The sequence below is a fragment of the Manacus candei genome, unplaced genomic scaffold (assembly GCF_025592945.1).
Source record: "Manacus candei isolate 608988 ecotype Guabito, Panama unplaced genomic scaffold, ASM2559294v1 h1tg000019l, whole genome shotgun sequence".
NCBI classification, from domain to species: domain Eukaryota; kingdom Metazoa; phylum Chordata; class Aves; order Passeriformes; family Pipridae; genus Manacus; species Manacus candei.
Genome location: NW_026138067.1, coordinates 1,801,207 through 1,818,972, shown reverse-complemented (window position 1 = coordinate 1,818,972; position 17,766 = coordinate 1,801,207). Strand labels below are relative to the sequence as shown.

Genomic DNA, 17,766 nt, shown 5'->3' with positions numbered 1-17,766 from the left:
CATCACTATAACACCACTGTATCTCAAACACATGGGATGTCATGTGTAGGCCACACCCAAGAAAAACAATGGTAAACTCCAAGAGAAGACACAGAAGCATACAATACTATGACACAATAAGAAAAAGTTAAAATTTTAAACTGGAGTCACCACAAATAAGTGATCTTTAAAATGTCCTCCTGAAAGATTAACTTAATTCAGAACAAATCCTGTGCTGTGTAAAACTGGAAATATGTTTGCTCAATTACACCTCAAAATAAATTTTAAAAAAATAAAAAAAAAAGATTTAAGGTATTTTCAGACAACTTCAGAGTTGACAACCTCTCCAGTCAACCGATGCTCAAATTATTGCCTCAAAGTGACTGGTCCATATATTATCAAAAGCCAATAAATAATTGTTATCTTATTCTAAAAATAACTACAGTAAGTTTACTTCTGTCTTATTTGCATGTACATTTCCTTTTAAAGGCCTATGTCTCAGTGTTCACAAATTAAAAATACATTTGTAAATACAGAAAAATAAAGCTTACTACTACACAATATAAAACCCAACACATTTCAAACCCATTACATTATTATTATTGAAAAGTGCTCTACAATTAATCTGCAGATCAGAGATGCTTCGATCATGGACATCATTTCCACAATTAACTCCTCAACGAAATTTTTCATCTTCTTAATTAAATGAGAAATCTTTCATCCACCAAGGTTTTGGATGCCAAATTCTTCTGCCCAAGTGTATTACGGATAAACCTAAATATCTAAGAACATTTTAGAAAACATGTATGAATGAGGAAATACTTAAAACAGTATGTTTCAGTATCAAACATAAAATAATAACCTCGTATTATCTTTAAATTGTAAATAATATGAGTGAACTAGGTGTTTAACTTTAGCATTTTTGAAACATTTTCTTCTACCCTTCCACCCTAAAGTATGATAGAATTATGTGTGATTAATTTTAACAGATATTTGTGTTTTCTATTGAAAATTATTTGTAACCTCTTTATTCATGACAGCCATGTGAACAAAATTAGTTTCTCACAAGCCTATTTGACAAAAAAAATCAAAAAACTATTTTATAAGTTCTCAGTATAATCTTCTGTCACTGCATACTGCTAATTTACTGCTTAAATTATCTAGTTAACTGTATAAACTGCCAAGGTGACCCATATTTAAAAAAATATTACTTTGTTCTTAAGCTGAAATTTACCTCTTGTTGCAAATATGTCAGAATAGCTGCTAAAACAAAACTTTGGGAAGCCAGATCCACAACGGAGAAAAACAGGATATCGAAAATGAGCAGCGTTGTTTCATTTCCATAGTAGAGAACATCAATGAAAGTGTGTCCTTCATCTACAAAACAAAAATATTTTTTGAAAAATTACTATTGCTGTGAGTTGCAAGTTTGTGAAGTTCTTCAGTCCATGCTGAGAAAGCTAGTAAGAAAAAGGGAACTCAGAGCCATAGCTAGTTTATGACATTCTGTGGCAACATAAAGCTAATTGTGTCCTTCTATTGAACAATAACACAAACCTTTTCACTTATAAAATGGTGCAATACTGGTGGAAAACAACAGGAAAAACCTGCCTACCACACGCAACTCTATTCCCTCCTGAAATCTCAGATTGTTTAAAAAGGTAGTTTTAAACAACAAACAGAGGTAACTGTCTTGTCCCTGAAACTTCTAGCAACTGTTAGCTCTGGCCCCAACTCAACAAAATAATAAAAACATATGCTTAAAGCCTTACTTAGGAGGAGGTTCAGAGCTTAGCATTATCTTTATTTATTGGTTAACAGTGCCCCAAAAAATAGGTCTTTTAAGCTTAAAATACCTTTTTCATAGCCAAAGTGCTCTAGACCATTTATCCACTTCTTTATCTTATCAAAAAGCACCATTTCTAAAAAAGAACACTTAAGCAATTATAGAAAACATATTCTTTCCCCTCTTAGTACTTTTTCAGAAAAATGTCCAATACAAGTTTGATTGGAAACAGTGTATTTTCATTAAAAATTGCATATGTCCTACTGCCATGAAATCCTGATTTATATCTGAACTTCTGGGAACCATGAGAGTCTCAACAAACAATATATCAAACAATATATTTCTATCAGTGTTTATGATTATGAACTGTATCCTTTCAGTTGCCTAAAAGAAAAAACATCGCAGATAAACAGCAAATTATAAATAGGATTTCTGTAACCTAAAGAACTTCTCTTAAATATAGAGACCCCTCACAAGGGGTCATTTAATGATCCCTCCTGCTGTAAAGTCCAGTTCAGACTGTAAATCCTGAGAAAGAAATCTACACAGAAACCTAGACACTTAAAATAGTACAAATACCACAAATCGTTTTACCATTATAAAAAATACTTTTCTCTATTGGTTCCATGAACTCCATGCCAAGAATCCGTTCAAGCAGCAACTTATCTTTAACAATATAATCCATTTCTTTATGAACCTATAAGAAAAAGAAAAACAATACTTCTTGTTTCATGATTTCAAAGAAAAAGTGCTTTCTACAAAGTGAGGCACAGCTACTTAGACCTTTATGAATGAACTGGTCTATTCCAAGACAAAAATAAATACATAACAAAAAAGGGTTTGTTGTTTTTAAGAGCAGTCTTACTGTCTTTCAGATTTACAGTTTTTAGTCTCTACTTAGTATAACGATATCTTCCTTAATATAGGAATGTCAATATACATACGTGATCAATAAAAGAACCGAGAAATTTGTTCATGGTGTTGTATGCCCTTGTGCTCTGTTCGAAGGTATTTGCAGATGACTCCAAAAGCCTTGCAGGACCACGTTTCTGAAATATAACATGACTGTGACTTCAGCAGAAAAATTACATATTTTAAATAACATTTAAAGAATACCAGTATTTCACTCACTCTTGTTAGGGTTTCATGAATCCAGTCATAGTGCAGTCGCATTTTTCTTGAAATGGAAATTTGAAATGTCTGCCCATCTGTGTTCGGTAACAAACCTCTCTGACTACACAGATTTTCCTATACAATCAAAGCAATTATAAATTAACATTATTAATGTCATTCATAGACCCAAAACAAGTCAAAAGCTTTTCATCTCCTCTCTTTCATATATACATAGCACTTAATAACTCTAAGTATTTGAATCCATTGCACTCTTGTTTCTAGTACAGGAACATTTTCTTAAGACATAAAATCCTGACCCCTGCTGTCACAAAGTCATATTCCTCTTTTCAACTGTGTTCAGTTCATTACCTTTTAATATATCTTCTGATATTCACTCGGAAGACCTTTGCTTTAGGTTTATTATTTTTTTCCTATACTTGTCCTGCCTTTTTTGGTTGTTTGTTTTGGATTCCTGACTTTTTCCATATGTTTTCCGGGTCACATTGAAAAAAATGTCAGAAACTCCCAAAAACTGAAAAATTTGACAACCCCTGTTTACCCCAAAATTATATTAAAATAAGCATTTAGGAAAAAAATTATTGGAACACACAAGTCAAAAACATTGTTAAAAGGTTACTCTATATTTCAGTGTTTGAGATTTAATTTTCACATGGTTATGTTTTTTTTCTGCCAGTTATCACTAAAATAGCAATATCCTTTGTCTAAGGTACTTTCTTCTTAGTTGTCACTAAAAAGATGCAAGATATGGCATTTAGTGCAAAATCTCTGAACATATATTAGACATTTTACATTTGCCTGATCTTGCACCAAAGATACAACATATGACAAACTAGAAAAAATACTTATAGAAATTAATTTCTGTAAAGAAGAAGTTATATTACCATAGTAGAAGAGATGGAATAAAAGAATTTATTGGTGGAGCAGATGTTTCTTTATTAGGAGTTTTTCAGATTTGTGTCTTTATGAAACTTTTTTGGTATGCAACTTTTTGAATGTGGCCATGATCTTATGAAAAGCTTGAATATTAAAAAAGAAGGTTCTTAAATACAATAAATAAGACTTTTTAGAGAAACAGGAATTTCATATCTTTGAAGTCTGAAGAAGTAATGAGAGGAGATAGTGAAGAAGATGAACAGCTAGTTAAAACAACTATTGAGTCATAAATTTACATACCAACACCTGCTATCTTGTGCCTAACATAAGTTGGTGTAACGTAATGCACACCTGCAGTTCCACAATGCAAAGGTCTGAGGGTTTTTATGTAAGATAAATAACCAGAGCAGGTGTAAACTTTAATAATTTTACTTACTGCTTCTCTCTTTAGGTTCATATTCATTTCTTCCATATTGGTATCTGCATGTCCATGCACTGAGCGACCATGGATATAATAACCAAAGCAGTTGTGTGACAAGAGAAACACTGAAATCTAAGAGGTAGGGGAAGAGAAGAATACTTTAATTAACAATTATAATTTTATTTTTGAACTTTTGAATTCACAATGAAGATCAGCCAGACCAGCCAGCCCTTCCACATATACAAAGTAGGTAAGTACCAAAATAAATACGGGAGAAAAATATTTAGTAACTCTTTTACTGATCAGTTTTATCTATATGTAGCTAAAACACGCACTAGCTTCAAGTTTAGTTTATCAACAGCAAGGATCGTTACTTAATTCCACTGAGCCATAAACCTATGGTTCCAGAACCCTTTTCAAATTAAAGTTTAACTGAAATCTTGCAGAGTTCACCAATAAAGTGAGCCGAAAGAAACATTGACTTTGGCTGTTAGCTAATACTATCTGATTAAGCTAACGGAATAAATATTATTTAATATTCTTAAAATTATCTTAGGCATTATTCAATTTAAAATGCCACTGTACAACCGACACAAAGAAATACTTACATTGCTCACGCAACACAAGTCAACAAATTGGCTGATCTTATCTTCAACAAATCTTTCATAAAACACAGAAAAAAATATAACCTGAAATAAATCAACCAAATTTTCTTGTATTAGTTCACCAGATTTGACTTTATTAAGCAATTAATTTCACAGTTTAACACTCACAAATGACAGAATTCTGTAGTCTGTCAGAAGGATTGACCTTTATGAAATGGGATTAACATACTTCTTCTAAGAAGTAAAGTTGTAGCAATAACCTGCTTTTCATTTTGAACTTGTGAGATCCTTGAAAGTTGTTTAAAATAAAACAAAGTAGTTGCATATAATTCACATCTTTGAGAGAAATAAAATTCTGACTATGAAGTAAGATGTCTCTAGCTCAGAAGGTTCATTTTGAGTCCAAAGGGTGTACTATGCTAAAGCAACTAAACAAGAAGTTAAGAATGCACCCAATGCTATGATAAACAGTATGATTGTCCTAGTGATATATTCTAGCTTCCAAGAATCAGTCTGAAAATGGTAATTCAGTATGTCATGTGTTTCACATACCTGTAGGATGGCAATGGCTATCCAGAGTGCAACAGACACACCAAATCTTAAAATGCGGCTCCAAGGAGCTACGTAGCTCTCACTGCTTCTTGTAAGACTGGAAGAAGCGTCCATTAAAGCCAGGTTTGAAAATCCTACCACCTGAAGAGGTAAGAAGGTCCATATAACAATAGGAGGCAATGAATAGTACTAATTAGGATCCTGTTGTTCCCATCATAGCAGGAAGTAAGAAAAAAATTAGGAAAAATGCACCTAGGAATAGTAGCATTTTCACTACGATAGAGCTCAGTTGTGCGATCCAGTGTCATTACTGAGAAACATTACAAACATAAACTGTATATATATGTGTTGATACATAAATTAAAAACATATGCAGCTAAATCTCTGTATTAGGGAGGGGTTCGAAACATATGGAAGCTTGAAATCCAAGACACCGTTGCAAGCTCAACAAAAACCAATGTTTATTACCAAAAGGTGGCCAACAAAACGAACGAACCCAAAAGGGAGGAAGGAGGAGAGAAATAAGCCCCCAGCACGACCTCCCCAGTTACCCAGCTGTTGCCCATAAAGTTATCTTACCAACCTAGCATACCTATAATTACCCATAGCAGAAGCTGCATCCTTGGAGAGTCAGTAAGTTCACAAACTGGCAGGCGTCCCCGCCAAAAGGCAACGTTGTCCTTGGTGTGAAGTTAGCTCCCCCCAAGAAAGCACTATCTGCTCTTTATACAATTAATTGAGTGGCCACAACCTCCCAGGTGTGGCCAGCACTGCCCAGGCCAGGCCCTCAGCCCCACCTCCTGGTTATGTAAGTACATCTCTTCTGCGCAGGCAGGAGAACTTCGGAAACCCCCTCACGCACGCGCAGTATGCTTTGGGGGTCTTTCTTAACTGAGTCTGGGGGCGAGCCTTCCTCCCCCTCCTCCTCAATCTCTCCTTCAAGCGACCTTGGAGGACGACTAGCCAATCACAGAATACCAATTAAAACAGTTTATACAAGAAGCTCTCTTCAAGGACAACTGTCCCGTTTATCAGTGCTTGTTTTCCCATAACTTGGCAAGGAAAGAGCAAAGCTTTCACAGGTGGCAGGGCCAAACACAGACCAAAAGTAAATAAGTAAATAAATTCACCCTGGCACAATCTCACAAAAGTCAACATTGGTTTTTACTGAAAAACTCCACAGGATTCTACTGTTGGACTGCATAGGGATCTTATTTCTGTCAAATTTCAGCTCTTTGGTCCTACATATTCCAGTGTTAGAACAAATTTTTCATGTGTTTTGCAACTATAAGAAACTAATTTTTTTTGTTTCTATTGAATAGAAATACATTTCCCCTCCACTATCTGTATGGCTGAATCTATTTTAAACTAAAAATCTGGAAAAAGTCCACAATAAAAAGATGAGACGAACATTATGTCTTGAAACACTTAACTGGTGAAAATCATTCAAAACTGAAGCTGCACCAGAAATACAGTTGTGGAAGGTTGACCATTTCCTCATGATCATTTCCTCATGTCCTACTGATTATTACCTGGGAGAAGAGACTGACACCACCTCACTACAACCTCTCTTCAGGTAGTTGAAGAGCGCAATAAGAATACGTGCTCTCTTTTCTACCATTCTTTTCTTGTAACAAGGCACCTAAGCTGGTCCTGGCCTGTAGGTACCAACAGCAAAAATGCTGATGTAGTGAATGAGGAAAGTTTGGGTTTTTTTACTGTATTTAATTTTACTGTATTTAATATTATTTAATTTTATTTAATTTAAAAGAAAAATTTAAAAACAGAAGTATAAAATTGAGTAAAAGTATTAAACATATGTAGAAGAACCTCACATAAACAACTATATGCTACATGCTTTAAGAATACTTCCCCAAAATAGAAGTAACTATTAAACTACAGAAGAAGCAAACCAAAATGTTTTTTAAAAGGTAAAGCACAATTTCTCACATACCCTGAAGCTGTAACTGAAGGCATACTGCCGTAGGAAGGAAACCAGAAACAAAGCTGTAAGCTGTGATGGGAGGGAGCTAGTAGGCAAATAAAGAATTGAGTGTGTACACAGATTTATCAGTCTCTTAAGCCATTTAGGGTAACTCATTACCTTAAAAAAAACCCCAACCAAATAAAACTAATAAGGGTGTTTAGGTTATTTAAAGGTTGGGGGTTTTTTAAGTCTTCCTTAGTCAAATATTGCAATGACCTATCCATACATATAAAATAAAAAAATGCGTTAAAATAATTATTTCACTAAGTTACATGTTTTCAAGCGAACTTGAAGGTGATCCACTGTCACCTCAGGGAATGCAAGAATTAAAAACCAGACTCTCAAGTTACACTCTGATTGTGAATCATAAAAAATAAATAACAACAACAACAATATTCATCATAGTAGTTACACTACCTCCAAAAAAAAAAGAACTGCAAGCACTTGAAAGAGGGGATTTATCTTCCTCACTGTCTGAATCTCATTCCATTCATTTGCTATAAAATATGTCCTCCATATGCTCACAGGTGCAGCAGCACTTTTAATAACACCTTCACCTAAAAAGAGTACATACAATAAAGCTCTGAAATTTAACACTTGAGAGTAATACCAGAATTTAATCAAAGCTGTTTATACAAACAAGCACAGTTCGAGTTACCTTCAACTGCCTTAAGAACTTTGCCCTTAGGTCTTTCCCAGTCAATAAAGAAAATATCTACAGTAAGTTGTGAAATCAGCAACTGTAAGAATTGCAGAGCCTAAGGAAAAATAAAAAGGAGAAATATAACAAGTAAGGACAGCAATAGCATGAAAGATGAAGAAATAACCATTGCATTCATTAAACATAACAAATAATGTCTTGACTATACTTGAGACAGCAACGTTATTACCAACTTTCGATATTTTTTTTTAATTTAAAAGCCTGGAATAATGATAAGTCATGTGATGATGTCCAAAATTACAAACAAAATACAGCAAAGTAACAAATTCTAAAAAACTGTTTCCTCATAACATATTAACCTGTATTATGAATTCCAATAGAATTCCATATAATACCCACAACTAATACAATATTTGCATGTCCCATGAAGACAGAACAATGATCTCTGAATTCTAAATATTTGAATATGTTATTTGAATCCATCTTCTTTTTAATCAGGAACTGACAGCATTTATATTCTGCTTCAAAAGAAAGCACTTTCTTCTTGATACGATGCTATTTTATTTGGGTTTCTTTAGACCTTTATCCTTGAAAGAATGATTTTTCATAGACAACCTTCTTTAGACATTTGTTTCCCTATTACGACTCCACAAAATAAATTTCTATGGGAAAATTACTTAATTATTATAAGAACATAATTGTTTATGTCTATACACTAATAAAATGAACTGTACAAGATGTTTAAAACCAAGCTTAATTAAAATATACAGAAGCATGTTAACATGTATTTAATGGTGAGGAAAAAAATATTTACCTTTAAACTAAATGCACATGCTACGTATGTAACAAAATCTTCTTCTTGAGATGGAAGTGGTAAAAGGACAGAGACAAACTGCTGAGCCTGTAATTGAGAAGTTATATTGAAACACTGCACATGGCATATGTAAAAACACAGTAAGTGCTTAAAAGTGAGTAAGCTTTTGCAGAAAGAGATCAATATTTAATGTGAAATCATTTTAAATGTGTAAAATATTTTAAGTGACTATTAAGTAGACTGTAAGTACAATGAATCCTAAGGAAAAGAAACAGGTGAACACAAAATTTAAGCACACAAAACAGAATATGATATAGAACTTGCCTCAATAGTCTGACCAGAAAGAAAAAAAAAAAAAAAAGAAAATTAATCTTCATGTAAAAATATATGTAATATTAATAGGTTTTCGTAGCACTCAAATCTGAAAAAACACTTACTTTGAAGAATACAAGCCAATAAATCCCTGTGCCCACTGTGATGATAAAGAAAACGTTGGCAAGGTCTCCAGCATAAAACAGTAAGAACTTGAAAACTGTCTGCAATTATAAAAACACACTGTAGAGATCCGTAAAGCTAATTAAGTAATGCACATATACATTTATATAAAATGTTATGCAGCTCACCCAGGAAAGTCTAGAGCCTTGAACAAAGCTTTTCTACTGTGGTCATATATTTATGGTATATTCACTGTCTGAAACTTCTAAATGCTAGTCTTTGTTCAAAGACGAAATAATTTGAAAACTAAGTCCACTCAACTGATCAGAATAGCTCTGTAAATACCTTTATTTTTACCAACAGCATATTCTGAATGACAATGAATCAAAAAAAAATGCAAAAACCTGTTTCCTGAAGTAAACCTAACTCCCGGGCACAGCTCTATGCAGCTGGGCTAGAAATTATTTCAGTTAGCTTAAGAAACAGAATACTTATAATCACAGGGAATCATAGCAAGGTCTCATTAAAGGGGGGAAGAAAAGTCCCCTTTGAGGTTGCCAGCTGTTTATACCTGCAAGTCAATTATAGAGCTTCCTGTACGCCTCTTCCAGCCTGCAGTCTTGAGAAGGGACCATAACACTGCAAGCCCACCCAACACACCCAATGCGACCTGAAAATAATGAAAAATTATTTGCAGATATTTTTTAAAAAGTAAAAAAATAGAAGTTAATAATTCATTAAATCGACAAATTAAAGGGAATTGCAACTTACATCAGTCTGAATCCGAGCCTCTGACTGATCCATCTCATAATTGACTGAGAATGAAACCTGAATATTAAGATGCAAAAAGTAAATATGTATAGAAATTCTGAAATGCTACAAGCATTACAGACAGTGGTAGTTTTCACAATTTTATTTTAAATTAAACTATAGGTGACCTGAAATGTTTGTGTCATAACAACCTCCTCTTAGTGCATTGCTTTAAACAAAAACTCATTTCCTTGCATAAATCATTGCTTTCAGTGTACTGCATAAAGAATACTTTTCCTGTTATTTTCTGTGCATATAATTTTATTTGAACTGTAGCCTAATTTAGCATTATACAACCAACTTTGAACTCTAATTATTTTAAGTTAAAAAAGACTCAATATAAATTAAAAAGAGAATCCTTTTAACCACTTTGTTTAAAAGGCTTAAGTTTTAGCAAAAACTTACGAGCAGAATTAGAAACTGCACCAAAATGTTCACTCAACTGGAAAACTGGAATTCCAACGGACCTAAAAGTATGATTACCAAATCAATTTGGTTAAGATAGCACAAAGATCTCACCATCACACTCTGGATTTCAGGGTTTTGGACAAGCACATCCGTGTAAGCAATAGTAATTAGAGGAGGGTAGATGGTTCCTCTCTGCATATGGGATACCAGACGAATACTGCAGAAATACAGAGTATGATTAAATGAATGAGTGCTTCGAAAGCATTCATCGAAACTTGTACTAATAAGAAAATACTAAGAGAACAGAACAATCTGATCAATAAAATGTGAGTTTCAAACCCAATGGCATGCACTTCACATTTTAAAAACAATTGGAGTGTACAAAGGCATGTACACAAATATATAAAAAGAAAAAGCTGGGAAGGATTGTTTATTTGTAAGAAAATACCTGAAACAATCTTTACCTGCCTACTGACATTAAGATAGCTGCAACTGAAGCCAATTCCATAAAGTAACTTTTCTCAAAACATTACAGATTGACCTTTCTTATGTGTATTTTGAATTTCTGGCATTATCCTTTTCTTGAAGGGGATGGAAGGGTGTTCTTCTAAGATACATAAACTAATCCTTATCTTTTGAAACGATGTAATATGTAATTCTCGGTAAATGGAGTCAGTATATTAAATTAATCTCTTGGGGATGGCCCTGTGCAGGGCCAGGAGTTGGACTCGATGATCTTGTGAGTCCCTTTCAACTTGGCATTTTCTGTGATTCTGAGAAGATTATTACTTGTATGGGTCAGTACTCAGTGCTATTCAGCAATCTTTTAACTGATAAGTTGAAGGAGAGCTGAAAGAAAAGGAAGATACCAATTTCTTGGCAGTCATCTCAGAAGACATTACATCACATAAAGAAGAAAAAAAAGTTTCTTTCAAAATATAATCCAGCTTAGATTAACCACCAGTAATGAGCCTAATATGCAGTCTCACATTTTCAGTTTAATGACTACAAGCCTATTCTGGATTGTATAACAGAATAGGCAACAGGTTGTAAAAATACTGCAAAAAAGAATATGGAGTATGAAATAACATCCTTGTATAGCCAGCAAAACACACATTGAAAAAGAATTAGCAGAGTTTTCAGGTCTTTCCAGATGACACCTGCTTGCTTCTAAGAGGTGACTGAATGCCTGCTAACATGGTCTGATCCACTGTACCTATACCACAAGTCAATGTTTTCTCACTCACTCATCAGAACAACCTATGGAAATTCATGCCATTTCCAAGTAGCCAATGGAGAAAGAAGCACATGTTATATATTAGACATATTAGAAACAACATAATAAAACAACTTTCTTTTGAGCCAATAAAATGCAGACTGTGCAATACTGGCTTTATTTTCTATGTACTATATATTATATGAATGAATCACCTTATTGCTATTTTGCTAGCAATCCGAATTACCCTTGGTGGTTTTCCCAAGTCAGTCTCTTTTCCACTAAGTGTATCCACCAAAAAAAATCGGCGAGTCAAAAGCCAGTTGTTCATATTAGTACCTTTGAAAAAACATAGTTTCACACAGATAAACCAGCACAAAAATAGAAAAGAAATCTACTAGAAATTATGCATATAATGGTATAACACATAGAACTGTTGAGGATATAAAATTGTTTATTTTCAATTTAAACAAATACATAATGAAATGAGATTACTTTATTTGTGCATACTATTGATGGGAACACTGTATGCAACCAAAGCTTACACTTAAACTATCAGAACTTGCCCATAAAGTATTAAATTCTTTAAATGGAAACAAGTTGTGGTGTGTTGTGGTATCTTTAAAACAACTTAGTAATAGTAGTGAATATAAATTATTTGTTTAAAGTTATTCAGATTACTTAAATTCAAAGAAATGTTACTGTGACAGTCTTACCTTGATTAACAAACTTTTCGTTGTATTGAAGATTCAAATTTAAAACTGGCACGGCCCAAAGATGTTGTTGTCCATTGTCATCATTATATTCAAGGAACAGGTCATAAAAGATTGGATTAGCAAAATCCAATAAAATCTTAGAAACAGAAATTTTGCACTACAAGAAAAAAATGTTAAAATAAAAAGATCACTAGTGATTTAATTATTTTATCGAGTTTCCCTACAAAACTATTGTGCAATCTGTCCCGCTTCTTCACAGAAGACAAAGTCACAGAATCATCAAGGTCCCCCCTGAGCCTCCCTTTCTCCAGGCTAAACAACCCAGTTCCCTCAACTGTTCCTTACAAGACTGGTGCTCCAGACCCTTCACCAGCTTCGTTGCCCTTCTCTGGACTTGCTCCAATACCCCAATGTATTTCTTGTAGTGACGAGCCCAGAACTGGGCACAGCACTCGAGGTGCAGCCTCACTAGTGCTGAGTACAGGGAGACAATCACTGCCTTGGTCCTGCTGGCCACACTGTTTCTGATATAGGCCACTGGCCTTCTTGACCACCTGGGCACACTGCTGGCTCATGTTCAGTCAGCTGTCAAACATCTTTTCTAAGAGAGAACTTTCCAGCCACTTCCCCAAGCCTGAGCACTGCATGGAGTTGTGACTCAAATGAAGGATGTGGCACTTTGGCTTGTTGAATTGTCCTCAGTACACTGATTCAGCCTGTCCACATCCCTCTGCAGAGCCTCCCAACCCTCCAGCAGATCAACACCCCATATCCAACATGGTGTCATCTGCAAACTTGCTGAGGGTGCCCTCGATCCCCTCATCCAGATCATCTGAGCCCTGGGGAACCCCTGGCCACCAACTGGATTTAGTTCCATTCACCACCATTCTCTGGGCCCAGTCATCAAGCCAGTTTTTCATCCAGCAAAGAGTATACCTATCCAAGACATGAACAGCCAGTTACTCCATGAAAATGCTGTGGGAAACAGTGTCAAACACTCTACTGAAGTTCTGACAGGCAAGGCATTCCAGCTATTGCAAGTAATTACAAAGTACTAATGATTTTATACAAACTTCTTAGAAATTATTGCAATTCACTAGAATGACTAATGTGGAGAATGAAGATTTTAATGTTTTTCAAGAGATTAGGAAAAAATATCCTAGCAAACTTCACAGGCATAAAATTTGAAACAGCATAAACACTAAAGTCAAGACACACAAATGCTAAAGTCATGGAGTACTGAATCTGGTTCTGGGCTCACCAGTACAAGACAGATATGGAGCTACTTGATATAGCCCCATGTGGGCATCTCTGTTATGAGGAAAAGCTGAGACTTCTGCCAGAGTAAGAAGGCTCGGGGAGATCTTGTCAATCTGTACAAATATCTGAAGGGAGGGTGTACAAGACAAAGCCAGGCTCTTTTCAGCACTTCCCAGTGACAGGACCAGAGGCAATGGGCACAAACTGAAATCCAATTCAGGGGTCCAGGCAATGGGCACAAATTGAACCCAGAGGCTCCCTCTGAGCATCAGAAAACACTTTTCCACTGTGAGGATGACCAAGCACTGACACAGGTTACTCAGTGAGGCTGTGGAGTCTCTCTCCTTGGAGATATTCAAAAGCCATCTGGACCTGGTATTGGGCAACCTGCTCTAGGTGGCCCTGCTTGAGCAGGAGAGTGGACAAGATGACTTCCTGAGGTCCCTGACTACCTCAACCACCAGGACTGTGTGAAGAAATTAAATATGAAAGTAGGTGCATATATGAACAACCAGGAAGTCTTTAAATACTCATATAACATGTCAACCATGTTTTCTCCAAAGCTGTAGGAAAGGAAAAAAAAAGTATTGCAACCCAGGAAAATAGTTACATTAAAAATACTCAGTAAGTTATTATTTATTGGTGTATATATTCAAACCCAGTAATATTAACTGTTAGTAATACTTAACAAGTTCTACAAACTCAATATATCAAATACATAACATTTTAAAGAGCAGAAAAAAAATAACCATACTTGACTAGTTCAATGATCATAAAGAGAAAATGTTTTCACTCTGTCTGAAATACTGAAATATGGATTAAACAAGATTAAACAATATGGAAGAGTAAAAATATTTAACACTTGTCAGTGTTATTTGGTAAACACTTTAGATTTCACAGACTAAAGCTTTGTATTACCCTACCAAAACTTTCACATTACCCAAGTAGCAGCCAGAGTTTATGTATTTTTGCACTGCAACACATAATGTGGGGAATGGTTTTGAATGTAGATGAGTTAATAAACAGTATTAATATATAGGTATGAGATGCTGTGCACACATAGGGAGTTTTATAAAAATAAATATGTTTCTTTCACCACCCCCTGCCAAAGAGGCTATCACCTCCCCATTTAACATGTTAAGTGACAAAAATCAATGATACTTTATTGTTGGCAGAACCATGTCTGTGGCTGACTGAATTTAGCATATAAGTATACACTGCTCTATCCCCTCTTTCCTTCCTGCTGTTTAGTCAGGTGTGAAAACTCCAATAGTTTTTTTCCATAGTTGAGACAACTAAAGAACCTCTTTGATGAATCATCTGTTCGGCCTTCTCTCTGTATTGAGATCACTAAAATCAGAGCACACATTAAAGAGTTGACAGGGATAATATATAGGCATGGCCTGATGGGATTTGCCTTCTTTCTGTATGAAACCTGGCCAAAGGTGGCAAAAGGAAAATTAGAAGATATAATGCAAAGTATATGAGTGTCAGAATTCAGGCATTGTGTTCTTCCACTGCTAAGTCAGCAACCTCACTAATATAAATGCCAGTTTAATTTATTTTGATCATGCTATGTAATTCACAAGTTTTGTGATGTACAGTTAAACGATTTAAAAAACCCCACTTATTTCAGTCAACAACAAAAAAAATTAAAATAAGCACCACTCACAAGAAAGAACTTCATGTTGCAGCTTATGGCTAAACTGCAGATGTCCTTCAATATACACTGAATTACTAATGATGTATCAAGCAACTTGACTCAAAATTTAGAATAGCATTTTATATCTTACTTACACTTTGTTGGTAAGTTGTTCCAAATGTATAAGCTGCATCCAATTTAGTTTCTGTATCAGGACAAAGCTGAACAAATCATAATTATAATTAAGTCAATTCAAAATTATCATTTTCTCACATGAAAAATATTTACAGGTACCTCAAGCAGTTTATGTATTCACAGTTCTCACAAAAGATATTTTGTTCTATTTTTTAACAGAAGGAATATTTTGAAGAGTAAACATGATTATTTATTGCAATAATATTGGTGTTCTTAAAATGTTGGTTTAGCTTATTCATACTTGCACAGCATTTTTAAGTTCCACTGAATCTGTGGACAGCAGCATCCAAACAGGCAAGAATAATCTTTTTGGGGACTGAATGTTCAATGCACTGTGCTGCCTCAAGCTTTATTAGTGGCTTCTGCTAAATTCAAGAATCCTGTAAGAAAAGGAGTCCACATTCATATTACACTATTTCTCTTAAGTTGGCATTATCAGAGGATTAAAGTTACAGCAAGTAACAGAATTTTTTCCCTTTTTTTACTCTAACACTTACATTTTCTGCAAAGAACAGCAGATTCAGCTGAATTTAGAAAAAATGGGCCAAATTCTAACTAAATTAGCATGGCATTTAGCAAAGGGCATAGCCATTTTCCCAAAATGAAAATCAAGTCTAAATTGATATAAACCACAATTCTGCTAATGCGAAACTGAAATTCTGGGAATTGCTACAATTATGCACTGAGATCGCTTTAGCACTGTGATGTCTTATCATCACACACAACCTATTACATTAAATGAAGCTTTGAATGGAAAAGATATTCCTTTCCTATTGGTTCTTGATAGCTATGAAATTCTTTGCCTTAGAAAATGAATATGCCCTAATGAACCTTAAAATTTCCCTCAGAATGTATAATTTTCTATGCATAGTAATTGTCTTAGTAACCTGTTCTCTCAGACACTAGTTCTCCTTAAAACTGGAGAGGCAGACACAAGACGGTTCACCCTGAGAGAGTAACAAAAGAAACAGCAGTCACTATTTAAATCCTGAATGTCAGCTGCTTTTCTGTAGACACTGTGGCATTTGAAGTGACACACTCCAAGAATGACATGAAGAGCCTAGAAAAAGGGACAGAGAATTCCCAATTGTTCTTGCTAGTGTTTCTATTGTTGCCTGCCAAGGGAAATACTGAGAGTGCTTAGATCACCACTAGACTGCTAAACAAATTCTACTCTGTAACATGTGCTGCAGCTGCCCATTTCTCTTGGTGATAAGCTAATTTACTATTGCACTTTCTACTTGCTGCTTACTTGCAATTTTTACAGGTTATCTAAACAGCATGGTACTGCTGAAGTAGAATGTCTGTGTGCACCACTGAAATCTGAGGGTAGCATATCCAAGGGTACTGTCAATCTTCTAGCCAGTGTTCCCATTTCTATGTAAAGTCTCCCAGCAAGTATTTATAACTTTCTGTTATGAAAAAGACAGGCAGATGTTGGCCAAAGTGTACATTTTATGTTTCAAACCAAAAGAAATAAGCAAACAAAAATCCAAAGAGAAGTGAAATAAAATGGGGCAGTACATCAGGTTTCCTGACTATTTTGACAGTGACAAAATCACTGATTTGCTTGTTACCCCCACAGTGTGTGCAAGCGGGTGACAACATCCAACAGGGACATACTCATAGAACCGTTGTCATGGTTTGAGGTGCCCCCCCCGAGAGACAGGGGCTCAGAGGTGACTGGGTGCCAGGACAGTGTTCCCTGGAGAGCCAATCACCATTCGTCTTGTTTGCTTCTGCTCAAAAATCATATATACCCAGCAGGGAAACTGTTGGCAGTTTTGCTGTTGGTGTCTGCTGCATGTGGGTGTAGAAGGCCAGGGAGTGGCTGGGCTCCTTCTTCCCCCCCTCCAGGGAGGAGGGGAGACCTGTGGCCCCCCAACTCTGCCTAGGCCAGAGTTAGAGGCAGCATTTAGAGTGAGTGTTTGTGAGGGACGTGACTCACAGCACCTGAGGTAAGAGGAGAGAGGCAGGCTTTGCAGCCAAGCCCTCTTCCCCCTCCTTTCTACAGTTAAGTTGTGGAGGGGGGCCTTTTCTTTCCCTCCGCTGTAAAGTGGAGGAGAGGCTCAGCATTTGAAGCAGAGCCAAGTGGATGGGTTGATAATAAGACAGCTCGGTGCTTGGGAGAAGAATCCCAGGAGAAATTGGAGACGGGCTAGAGAGAGAGAGGCTCGGGAGTTGCCCGCCGAAGCTGACCGGGGGCAGCCGAAAACTGACTTGGAGGAATGAAGACTCCAAACGCCTACTGTGATAAGCTACACTACAGCAT

General features: G+C 35.6%; 1 protein-coding gene across 1 annotated transcript in view; it reads right to left on the bottom strand.

Annotated features, from left to right (window-relative positions):
• Positions 1–225: 225 nt before the first annotated feature.
• Positions 226–17,766, bottom strand: part of TMEM67 (transmembrane protein 67) — a 29,966-nt gene continuing 12,425 nt past the window's right edge. Inside the window, exons 11-28 of the mRNA XM_051785358.1 lie at positions 15,455–15,520; positions 12,398–12,554; positions 11,897–12,020; positions 10,577–10,682; positions 10,019–10,075; positions 9,819–9,917; positions 9,250–9,348; positions 8,813–8,899; positions 7,996–8,095; positions 7,755–7,894; positions 5,351–5,491; positions 4,802–4,882; positions 4,209–4,325; positions 2,897–3,013; positions 2,710–2,814; positions 2,360–2,462; positions 1,214–1,356; positions 226–761 (exon numbers count right to left, since the gene is read on the bottom strand). Coding sequence (XP_051641318.1) covers positions 681–761; positions 1,214–1,356; positions 2,360–2,462; positions 2,710–2,814; positions 2,897–3,013; positions 4,209–4,325; positions 4,802–4,882; positions 5,351–5,491; positions 7,755–7,894; positions 7,996–8,095; positions 8,813–8,899; positions 9,250–9,348; positions 9,819–9,917; positions 10,019–10,075; positions 10,577–10,682; positions 11,897–12,020; positions 12,398–12,554; positions 15,455–15,520 — 1,923 coding nt within the window. The 3' untranslated portion in view covers positions 226–680. The remainder of the gene's footprint in view (positions 762–1,213; positions 1,357–2,359; positions 2,463–2,709; positions 2,815–2,896; positions 3,014–4,208; positions 4,326–4,801; positions 4,883–5,350; positions 5,492–7,754; positions 7,895–7,995; positions 8,096–8,812; positions 8,900–9,249; positions 9,349–9,818; positions 9,918–10,018; positions 10,076–10,576; positions 10,683–11,896; positions 12,021–12,397; positions 12,555–15,454; positions 15,521–17,766) is intronic.